The 12,807-nt window shown below is 29.8% G+C and overlaps 1 protein-coding gene across 1 annotated transcript in view; it reads right to left on the bottom strand.

Moving 5' to 3' along the window:
* Positions 1-286: 286 nt before the first annotated feature.
* The window catches only part of LOC132923691 (uncharacterized), a 350,681-nt gene continuing 338,160 nt past the window's right edge, over positions 287-12,807 (bottom strand). Inside the window, exon 7 of the mRNA XM_060987614.1 lies at positions 287-1,884. Within this exon, the coding sequence (XP_060843597.1) occupies positions 1,802-1,884 (83 nt within the window). The 3' untranslated portion in view covers positions 287-1,801. The remainder of the gene's footprint in view (positions 1,885-12,807) is intronic.

Raw genomic sequence — 12,807 nt, 5'->3', positions numbered from 1 at the left:
ATCTGGTTGTATGGTTTTGTACGCCATTATAATCTGCCGATAAATTTAGATTGTCTACAGTTAATAAAATATATTATGCATGACAGTGTAATAAGTAGCATAATAATATCGTGACTTTGTGTAGGTTTGAACAAGTATGAATCGGTGGAACTCGATTTATAGGCGTTATTTGGTACATGCCTATCTGCTGAACTGTGATAAGTAGGCTGCTATAATATTACAGTTTGGGTAGAAACAGGTACACGGAACCAATACAAGTTATTCTGTTTTTTTTTTCTCACATTCTTAATATAACGCATATTCTTTAGGGATTATTTTTTTCAGATTAATTAATTTGTCATAATTGTGTTTTCACATTATCATTATTATTGTTATTATTCCGAACATCCTGAAGTTACTGTGATTAATTCCAATAACCGTTGTAACTCGTTGTACGAGCCGGTCGGTTTATTTAACAGTAACGTTCGGCCGGACACATTATTTTGGGGTAAATACCAAAAACAACCAATCGGAATACCATTTCGCGATACACCAGAGATGCCACTGTAGACAAAAAGTTTTCATTTACATTTTTTTTTTTTTCAAAATTCCTTATTTGGATAAACAATCTTAAACATTACATATAACATATAGAAGTAAGCGTAAATTTTATGGTAATACAACGAATCAGCTGTTAACAATGTTCCCGATATAAAACATAAACAACCAACAATATGATTACAATTGTTCTTACAATAATAGTAATTTACTACCATGCTGTAATAATATACTCGATAAATAATAATGTTTATACCATATAATAAAATAATAAGGGTAGTAAAATAATAATATTAATAGTAATAATAATAATAATAATAATATACTGTATGTAAATAATATTAGTATTAGGTACTATTTAATAATTTAACCGTTTATAAATAATTAATGAAATGATTGGCTTAACCCGCATTAGTAGCAACCAGACTAAATACAATATGTATAATATATAATTATAAACACGTGAGTATTGGGTAGTTCGAGCCAAACGTATAATAATAATTATTAAAAGTAACGAGAGTGTGACAAATTTTTAATTAACACCAGTAAAAAAAAAAAAAAAAAAAAACAAAAATGAAAACGAGTTAGGTCGTTTTTGACTTGCATTAAAACATACGCACTCGAACTTTAGTGTATTCGTGCCAGTTTTGTATTAAACCATTTAACTGAGTAAATGTCAACGAAATTGTGTGTAAAGGTTTTGAACTTTGATTAATGTATATTATCATGACGACTGGGAAAAACTTTAAACACGACTAAAGATATTTTATTGTTAATGAACAATGATATATAATTTTTGTTTTCTCAAACTAATTTTAAATAACTGACTTATACACTACCGGAAAATCGTATACTAAATAACATTATTTTATTTACTAACACGGTGAGTAGAGTGAATAGTTGCGTGTCCGGTATATTAGCTTCAAACTTCTGACGGTTCAATATCATTTTTTTTCCTGTAAGTTTTTATTTGCTCAGATATGAAATTGTTTTATGATTCAATAATAAATCGTTACTATCTAACTTTCTGTTTATTACTACATTATTCATATTATTATGTCTAGCTGCGTATGGTTTTTTCCCCCACATCGGTTTTTGATGTAATTGAATTGAATATTGTATTATTATTTTTATCATTATAAATTTTTTATTTTCATTTTTTTTTTTGTGTCTATTGCAAAACATTTTTGAATTTGATTCTACACCATTGTTATTTAAATTGTGGACTACGGTTGCGGTTAATACTATCATTGTTGATGCCAATTTAATAGGCGATTAATTTGAAAACCCAGAAGAAAGCAACGGCATAGAAGATGGTGGAATAGGTGTTGCTGGCAGCGTTTGGATCTGAAATCAAAAAGAAAAAAAAAATATATGGTTAATAACATAGTAAACGGTTGATACCGTATATAGGTACGAGGCTTTGGTAGTGAACAAACTATTTAATTCTAATTTAGTAGATATTAGCATATAAAACCACCAAAGTAGTAGATGGAAATATACAGCTTATTTAATTCGGAAAGTGTATTTATAACCGAACCACGAAGAGACGAACAGATACTATCGAAGTTTAAATTGGCGTTTGAAAACTTTTTGTTTGTCTTTTATCACTCCGGAAGACTGAACGGAGTTGATAATAGTTTTTGCGCTTTTGAATTTTCAAAATCAACAATTATTATTCCCGCTCGCGTTTTTGTCTGTATTATACTGTCTGAGGTCGATTATGCACGATACAATTTGTACAGATGAATACTTCTAGTCCGTGTTATCACTGAAATTTGAAAGGAATTTGAAAGATTTATTTTTGTTTAAGTCTTTTATAAATTGGATATATATGTTTAAAATGATAACAACACGAAACTATGGAAGTTTACTTTGAACTTAACAACTTGTACGTTACCTAATAATATAGTATAATATTTACCATTTATCATCGATACATTGATTTTATCACCACAGTATTATTCGATACAATAACAATAAGAACTAAGAACTTTATATTTCATAATACATTGTGAGGTACAAAGACACTATGTAATTATTGTTAAGTCATCAATGCTGGTGGTTCTTTATATAATAAATAATAATGTAAAACATATTCTTGTACACTATAATCTCGAAAACAAGAAACTCAAGGGTTATAAAAAATAACTCGAGTCATGAGATTGTCAAAATTAATTTTAATAATTTAGGTAAGGTAATTAATTATAGATTTATCATAGTAATTTTTCGTTAATATGCATAATAATAACATTAATAACAACAACTATAAAATGTCATTTTTTTTTTGTTCTTCAAGAAGATGACTGGCCTAACTAAATAATATGTTCGTAAATTATATAAATTATAATCCAAATTCATCAAATAGTTAATACAATTCAATTATTTACAATACATTTTTATCGTATAACTTAAATACAAATATAAATAAATTCAATTTTGTATATATTTATAAATAATGTCATATTATACATATTATACAAAATTATCAATAATTAAGATTCTTAAATCATTATCTAGTTGATGTAAATTGTATAATGAGTACATTTTTTATTGTAGAAAATAATCGGTTTTAAAATATAAAGAACCCATGAATTGTATCTGAAGAATATTTTAGAAAAACTGCATTTTATTCTGATTTTTCAACAATTTCGAATTATTTACGTACAATAAATCGAAAATCTATTTTAGTACGAATAATAAGTAATCGCATAATATTCTAAGGTAAATTAAAATTATTTAGTTGCTGTATAAGGACTGTATTTTAATCCATCAGATCGATGGATTTTTGTGACTAAAATTGTTTTTACCGAGTATGTATTGTTATAAACATTTAAAATTTAAGTTGTACGATTACATTCAATGCGCGTTACCTGCGAATAAGAAGTTGTAGCTTGTAACACGTGTTGCAATTATCACAAAACGGCGTATCAGGTTTACATACGTAACCTACTGAAAGGAACGCTCGTCGTAAGCATTATTAAGTTATATTTTTAAAAACGTAACTGTTAATAAATATAATACAACTTTTGATTGTATTATAAACTTAGCAAGACAATCTTGTAATGGCATACTGCCAGTTGAATACTCCCGACACAGTTAACTGACCGTGAACCGATATTATTTTGAACATAAAATATAGCTGATAAGTGATAACTAAAATAATAATACCAAACATAAATAAAATAAATATAGTTGATATGGTGAAGTGGTTTTTGCATCAGATAAGTAAAGTTGAGTTCAGTTGTTCACATTATAAATATATATATATATATATGTATATATGGTGTGTGTGAGTGTGTGTTGTGTATATTATAATATATATATTCCATAAAACTTACGAATCCCATTCAAATTCAACAATAATTATTATCGTGCGTTTTCTTCATATTTTATTTTCTCGTATCTGTGTAACTTATATTTTGGAATTCACTCTAATGTATAGTATATTGCTATAATATTATACCATTTAAACGTTCTGCATTTGAATACATTTGTGCTATGATTATATAATTGCCTAAATAGGTTTTTTTTTCATTTAAATTTAACTGAACAGTTTTTCTCTGGTTCAACGTTAAATCGAAAGAATAGTTAAATATAAAATACTACATACCCAATACATATTACAAAAATTACATCGTGTAAAAAAAAAAATTATAACAAATCTAAATATCGCCTAGTGTATAGATTAGCTACTTTTTTTTAAATAGTAAACTTTTGATATACAATTGAATTTTATGTTAATAGTAAACATGTATTTTTTTTTATTCGCGCATAATATATACACAGTTATTTGTATAACCTAATTTGTTGTAATTTCTTCAATATTTTATTTTATCATTATTTTTTTTTTTTATTTAACCAATTCGTAAATAACTTGATTAGGACATCATATAAAAGCATTTAATCAAATATTCAAATCACTTTAAGTTTTGGTCTACGGATAAAATACAAGACTGTATTTACATTGTAATTGGAAATAATAAAAAGTTCAATTTTTAAAATTTTCAATGAAATTGGACGTTGTTCGAATATTCTAACTAATATCCCCGTGTATTTAGTTTTAGATTTATATAGCCACTTTATTAAAAAAAAAAAAAAAAAGAAAAAAAAGAAGGAAAAAATAAAACGAATGAGAAATAAATGAAATTCAAAATAAAGGTGGTAAAAAAAAAAAAAAAATATACTAAAAGTAGAAGAAATAGAAGAATAAAATAATAATAATAATACGGAAAATTACATTTTCGTGCAAACGGTGGCCAAAGTGGTTCCTTTTGAAAAACCGCGTTAAATTTTAATAAAAACCTATGGCGGGGTGTCTGCAGTATATCCGCGCGTGATGCTCTGTAAAAAAGCTCTTGTCGGATTACGTATCAGTGGAAAAAAAAAAATCCATCGAATTTAAACACACACACACACACACACACACATGTATATATATATATATACACACACATGGTGTATCACCCCACGCATATAGTACAACGCATACGCGGTATATATATATACCTATACATAATATAGGTATACACCGTCGTATTTATGTATGTATTGTATATATATATATACATGTACTCCGCTGCAGACTTATCGCGCGGTACGTGATCTACTCGCATCTGTGGATCGTCGGTCATACGAATGAGCGCAAATGGGGAAGATAAATATTCATGATGACGACCGCGGCGGCGAGAATAACATTATGTGTGAGTTGCGACGGTGGCGGGCAGATCTTAGCGGAATATTTTTTCTTCCGGCCGACGGGTTTCGGCGTAGCGAAATAGAATAAAATGAGCGAGCGCTGCGAGTTCGACGATATTGTTACGCGCGTCATCTATCGCCTCCCGCCAGCGGTATCTACGCACACTCACACATAAGTACCCGCTGTATCCGCGTCGGACAACAAAACTTTTTATAAGTATAATTGAATATCGTGCGCCGTATACGTTTTCAAAGTCATAAACGACGTTCCGAAAGTCGAAGTTCCTCGATAATATAATAGTTGTGCGCGAACGCGTCCGCGAAATGGCTTACTCTCTTTAAATCTACTTCATCGTCAATGCTACGCGAGTAGTTTGAGTTTTGGTGAAAAAAAAGTTATAGTAGCAGTGTGTACGCACGACTTCAAAGTGTAGGTTATATACGTAGTATATAATATATAAAAAAAAAATTCGGCTCATATAAAAAATATATTGTTAATATTAAATTATATAAAATCGACACGGACATTGATCGTTTTTAAATACTACAACTGGCTATTTCCCGGTCTTCAGACTATACTATAGTTCCCGTATGTATCATTGAATTAACTGACGAATACGTCATATATTGTATAAAAAGCGTATAAGTGCTAATGGCAATTTAATGGCCAACATTAATTATTATGTTGTAAAAACACGGAATTATCACGAGGGGAACGAAAAGCAAACGCTTTTAACTACTCCGTTTATTCATTACTTAAATATTTTTTGACCTGGAAATGTATAGGTTTATTATTGGTCATGGAAACTCGTTCTAAGCACGTGGAAAATAATATAATATTTTATAATATACTAAAAAAAATTATAGTAATGTGCGAATGAGAAAAATATTTCTTTTTTTTTTTTATTTTGCGCACCTTCTGTATAAATTCATATGAACACTTAAATAACTCTGCTGTATAGATACGTTTTATAATAACGACGTGTTAGTTTAATAGGAAAATGGAAAATGAAATATATGCGATTCTACGCCTGCATATAATACGGATAGCATGCATATTATATATTATAGAGTTCGTTCTAACATTTTAGTAAATTAATCGAGACGAATTTGTAAGAGTAATGAAATCAACTACGAAACACAAACTTGGGGAATGAATTAACGATCACGCGGGAGGTTATAAATAAAACCGTTTCATTCAATCAACTATTTCGACTCAATTAAAGCGCGGAACTCAATTTAAGCCGTTTTAAATAATAATAACGAACAATAAAAAAAAAAAAAAAATATTAATTACGAACAGACTATCAATCAATGAGCGGCGAACGCGCGTCATCACGTCGCGGGAGACAAAACGGTCGGAAAACAATAATAAAATAAAAAAATCGCGCGTGAAGTCGTCGCGTCCGACTAGCTACTTACAAACACCACCACCGGGTCACGGGTATCGCGGACACGAATCTTTATGAGAGGATAGTGTACTGACATTATTGTGACGATACACTACTATATGACTGCCGTTTCGGGGGCGCGATTTCGATGAAAAAACTGAGGTTGCTGAAGCTGCTCTATCTTTTTTTCTTAAAATGTCATCCCGAGGTTATGGGATACCCGTTAATATTATCGTGAAACAATTTTCCGGAGTTAATCTCGAAATTGGAATGGTGCTAAGCACACACAAGCCCCCCTCAAATGGCGCCTATGACTGCATGCATGCGTTAGCGGACGCGACAATAAAACATAATATTATAGTTTCTTATGCCGATTTCGATGAATAAATAACACGTCGTGACATATTCCCATATATACGTATAATTATTGTAGTTGCGCGACAAAATCGATTTCGTAGTGTTTACACGGAATTTGAAGTATTATTATCATTATAGAGATATTATGTACCTGTGCTGCGTATAATATATATATATATATAGAACAACAACTATAGGTATATCATACGTATATAGTTTGCCGGTATCGCGTACATCTGTATTTGCACTCGTATAATAAAACCCCTGTAGGACCATACACACACATTATATTATGGTTATGTAGTAGCCGTATCGTTTCGTATCGTTCGCGAAACGATAATGCCAATAATAATAATAATAATACGTATTCCATAGTATTAAGCTCGTTACACACCGTATATAGTATATAGTGCCAATCGGTGGTCCTATTATACGGGTTTATATATATATATGTGTATAGATACCCACGTTCCGGCATGACACGTTAATGAAAGAATATTATTATCGCGGCCACATAAATAGGTAGGTACATTTGGATCGTACACATATCATATGATATATATATATATATTATATGAAAATGAAATTCCATTGAAAATTGTGGTACCTGAGGCCTTTCAAGCGGCGTAATAACCATTATTGTGACCTTTTAAGGGCGTCTGCGGTAATTTTCTGTTTTATCGGCAAACGCGCGTTATTCGCTACATCGCACTAAAACGTTACTAATTGTATTGATTTTCCGACGCGCGTTGTAATCTACGAGATTTTGTTGTTGTTGTTGTTTGGCGTTTGTGCGTTTTCTTCTTTCGTTTTCGGATTTTCGTTCGCTCCCCCCCCCACTCACATTTCCTTTCCGCCGCGGCTTCTCGACAACGCCGCCGAATCGGACGTCCGAGTCGTCTCGCTCGTTGAACAAAAACACGTTTACTGCGAATACGTGCAGCTGCGGTCTGCGTGACCGCGAAACTGTTCGCCGATAGGACACCGGTCGTAAGATATACGTACGAACGGTAAACAGAGTTTCGGTACAAACAACGATAAATAAATAAAAATCAAAAAACCGCACTTCCAAAACAGTTAAACGCATATACCTGCTACGCGTATTTCGCAGCAGTTGTGGTCACCGGTCGTATATTATTATGTGTTTTTTTTTTATTTTTAAACGTGACACACGCGTTTAATGGCCTGCAGACCTCGTTGGCGATTTCGTACGCAACACATTAGAATAATATACTAAACTCGTCCGTGAAATAGGTCCGACGGGCACGGTTTGATTAACTTTTTTCAGATGATTTCGAATTTATCGTTACATACCGCAGTGATCTGCATAATAAAGTACTCACCGCGAGTATATACGTTCGACTAAAAGACCAAAGGTCACTGCGGACAATACTGATTTATCGATATCCGACGAGCTTAAAATCGTAAGTTAACTTCTGATAACAACGATAACTAACAGTGTACGCTCTTAAATCCGTAAAAACTTTCCGTAGCGCCGGTTTTAAGGCTATTTAATAATATATAGTCGATCGCGTGCGCCGGGGTTTCATTCATCGTACAAGATAATACAGCGAAACCTCTTAATATCGCTCTCGGTCACTGAAAGCTGTGTCCGGTTTTCGAATTACTGTTGTACTATTCAAATAGGGTTCAGAGTTTTCAGCTTCCGCACGACGAAAAAAAGTCAATTATTTGGAGGTGTCCGTCAGAGGAAACCTTTCACAGTAGGCACTGTTGCAATGTTGTAACGCACCGATTACGCGAAAGATTCTGCACGATCGCGTGCATAATGTCCGGTCAAATGTTGATAATTATCTGACATGAACATATTATTTCCCAGATGGTCGGTAAACAAAAAACGAGAGTTTAATATTTCGAATCAATACGATATATATATATTTATAATTTTGGTGATCGACTTACAGACGCGAAAATAAAAAAAAATTGAATTCGATAGTGTTGCATTTAGGTGAACATCATTTCACATTTATCAATAATTAACAGCTATACGAATAGGTAATTTTCCGTTCGTGTTTACGCACGAAATTGTGTTCAAACGTATAACTCGTCTATAATATTAAAACGAAATATTATAATATCCCTAATGGGCTCTGAACTCGAATTAAATATTTAGTTTATCCCTTTATTTTAATATTGTTCATTGTAATTTGTTTATTTTATATTATGTAGATTTAATTATTTCACATATTGTTTAATTAAAACTAGTTTAGATACCTAATGATAATTATAGTAATTTTATTCGGATATATGTAAAAGGACCATATAAATACAACTTTCACACGTGTTTTGAAATTTTAATTTAATTCATCGTTATATAACTTATTAAAAACAGCCAATTAACAATACGAGTGTGAGTATCATCAATGCGTAATTAACAATTGTATTTTAAAATGCCAGTACATATATAGGAGAGAGCTAATGTAATTTGTTAGCTACATAATATTATACAAAATATCTACATAATATATACACGTGTTTTGTGTTGTGACTAAAATATTGTTTTTTTTTTTTTTTTAATTTCATAACAAATTTTGTTTTAATTTTCAATTATTTTAACCATTAGGTGCTTTTATTTATCGAATAGGGATAAAGAGGGAAACGCAAAAAGGTGTTGTAAAATAATAATAATAATAAAATCGTATTATCGTGATGCCACTGCAGCATATTTGGTGCAACTGCTGTTGTGATCAATGGAGGCAATGATCGTTTTCAACAACGGTTACAACAACGGGAAACGAGTTTAAATATTTACACAACGAATTGTCACCATTTGTTCAAACAAAAATATTATTCTAACTTTGAAATTAAGTATCGAATATTTTATATTTCTATAATGAACAAAATCGCAAACTGTTTAAATAATCACATAACATACATAAACAAAAGATTTATATTATATATAGTACATGTAGTTTATTGTATTACATAACGCTACCCTAATAGAAAAAATACGTATCTGAGAAATGATTATACCCGTGTGTTGTAATTATTACTAATATATCTATACAGATATATTATATAATATATAATATGTTTATTGAGATTTGTAATTCACAATAACCACGGGCATAAAACAATATTCGCTGGTAAACATGTTGAATTGTCCTTTATAAAAAAGGAAACATAAATAATTAAAACTTAATATTTATAACAATTATTTTATTTATTTTACATTAATGGATTATTTTAATAATATGCAGTGTTTAATATTTAAATTACTAATATAAAATGTGAGTGAATTTTATTCATAAATATGTAAATTAATAAAATCAATAATTTAATAAATGTTTGTCTAATAAACAACATTTTAAATATTTCGCTCTATTTTTGAGGAAGACATTGTATATTATATATTATATTATTGGCACGGAATGCACTTAGGCCAAAATAATAAACTAAAAAATACGTAAATATTAATTTTTATCTTGCGAAATCCTAACGTCATGGACCTGAATAATTATTTTATTTTAATGTAACCTACAACAAAATAGTTTTTTTTTTTTAAATTTAAAATTAACAACAAATATTTTTTTCATTCAAAGTACATTTAAAAATTTTGTGTATGAATATAAAGTATAGTTTTATGTAAAATACAATTTTTTCCAATTAAAAAATATAAAATCTTATGAATTATATACCAACTGCAATATTATTTTACCTTGAGTTTTTAAATTTTATTTTTTAAATGTGTAAAATTCAAAAGATCATATTATTTTAGTCTAGATTAAATTACATTTTAATGATGCTATCTTGTTTTTGTGTACAGAGTTATACGTACACTTTAAAGGTATACCAAAAATATTACCATATAACTAAATATTTCATCAGACTTTATAGCTAAATGTTCATTATAATAATAAATGAGAATTGTTTGCATAGTTGTCTGTAAAACGATTAATAATATTTTATGTCTAATGAAGAAGTTTCGTTAACATTCTCGACACTTTACTACAATATATTTCATATATTTAGAATTCAAATTTAGTGACTGAATGTTATTATAATATAATAATAGTTTTATTTATTGTTGTATCAAGTACCCAAGTCATACGTTATAGAATGTTAAACATTATATTAGGTGTAAGTAGTAAATAATACGTTGAACATTATTATGTCAATAAATTGTACTTAAAATGTAATCATTGTATTTTTATAAATCAAATTAAATAACGGAATTTAAATAAACATTGAAAATGTCATTATTAATGTAATCTGTACCGATAAAATATCATCTTTTTGGTCGGGCAAGTGTTTTTTTATGCTAAAAATTAAAAAAAAATCTGTTGAAGGTTAGGCTATTAGTATGTACTGTGAACGTTTGTTGTTACATTTAATTTCGAGGAAAAAGAAGAAAGTTTGAGATACCGAATTTTATTGTATTTGAATTTTAGTGTAACAGTAGTCTTAAAGTGATTTAAATGTAGTTCTAGTTGGAAAAATTCAAGATATCGACGATTGATAAAATAACAGTTTCACTATTTTTGAATCGCATTAGTTAAGCTAAAATTAATAGTGTTTTAACTTCATTGCAAAGTTACATTTTTATTCAACAGTCTGTAGTTTTCGTCGCGTCTGACGCGCTGTGGCACTGCTCGTCTCCTAACCGTCACCCGTTCATCTACCCACCGCCGCACCAACGGTCTTTGGTGGAATAACCAGTGTTGAGACTTATCTAGATAAATTTATCTAGATATTTCATCTAGATAGTATTTGTTCATCTTTTATCTTATCTAGATGAAAATTTAAATATGTATCTAAGGGTTATCTTAGATTAAAAATCGGTATCTTTTTAGTAATTATCTAGATAATATTATGTGTAAACCGATATTTTTTTTGAGCGCCCTGTATGCATGCAAGTTAATATTATGGTCTATGGACTATGGAGTCCATTTTATAAATAATTTCAATAGTAATAATATAAAATATAATAAAAACAGGATCAACAAAAATAATCTACGAACGTTATAACTTATAAATCATAATATAGAACTATCAAGCTTATAACATGAAAAAATTAATGCCCACTCTATAAATAGACCAATATTAAATTAAATTATTATGCCAATGATAATAATATGACGTTATATACGGGCACTGGGTATTTTATACTATTCACGGGATCATCATTTCAATTATCATTGATAGGTATAATAATTTCCAATAGTAAAATATAAATTTAATTGTTGGTTTAATGAAATTATTTTAAATATTTAAATTGTCATCTATTTTTTATCTAGATCAAAATTTTTTGTATTTTATCTTATCTGAGATAATTAAAATACATGTTATCTTTTCTTAATCTAGATAATATTGGAGCAATAATCTTTTATCTATATCTAGATAACTTTTGCTTATCTCGTCTCAACACTGGGAATAACGCATCTATACGCGACAGACCACTGTTGTCCTCCCATCGAATCATATCTGTACGTGTATATAAACACGTAATAATATAATAATAATATATGTATTCGTATAGGTTTCGTGCATAATTTATTTGAGTTGCAATGATATTATACTATATTCGTCTGGCGTTATATACTTTTTTAAATTTAATATATTATTCATCGCCGTCGGTTGATCACGATTAAAAGAAAGTGCTAGGAAAATACGGCGAAGACCTTTTGATAGAGAATAAAAAAAAACTACCCTTTCGTCTTCGCGCCTCTTGACGATATCGATTCGTTGCCGCGGTCTCGACGGTTTGACAGTGTGAGCCATTAGTAAAGGGACGCGACGAGTTAGACGCGCCGAATGTTATTTACGCGGCCCTGAAGTACCCACCCTCCCCTCACTGACGTCA

This window comes from Rhopalosiphum padi, chromosome 3 (genome assembly GCF_020882245.1).
Source record: "Rhopalosiphum padi isolate XX-2018 chromosome 3, ASM2088224v1, whole genome shotgun sequence".
In the NCBI taxonomy this organism is placed as follows: domain Eukaryota; kingdom Metazoa; phylum Arthropoda; class Insecta; order Hemiptera; family Aphididae; genus Rhopalosiphum; species Rhopalosiphum padi.
Note: the sequence above shows the minus strand (reverse complement) of the source record. Positions and strands in the feature narration are given on the sequence as shown.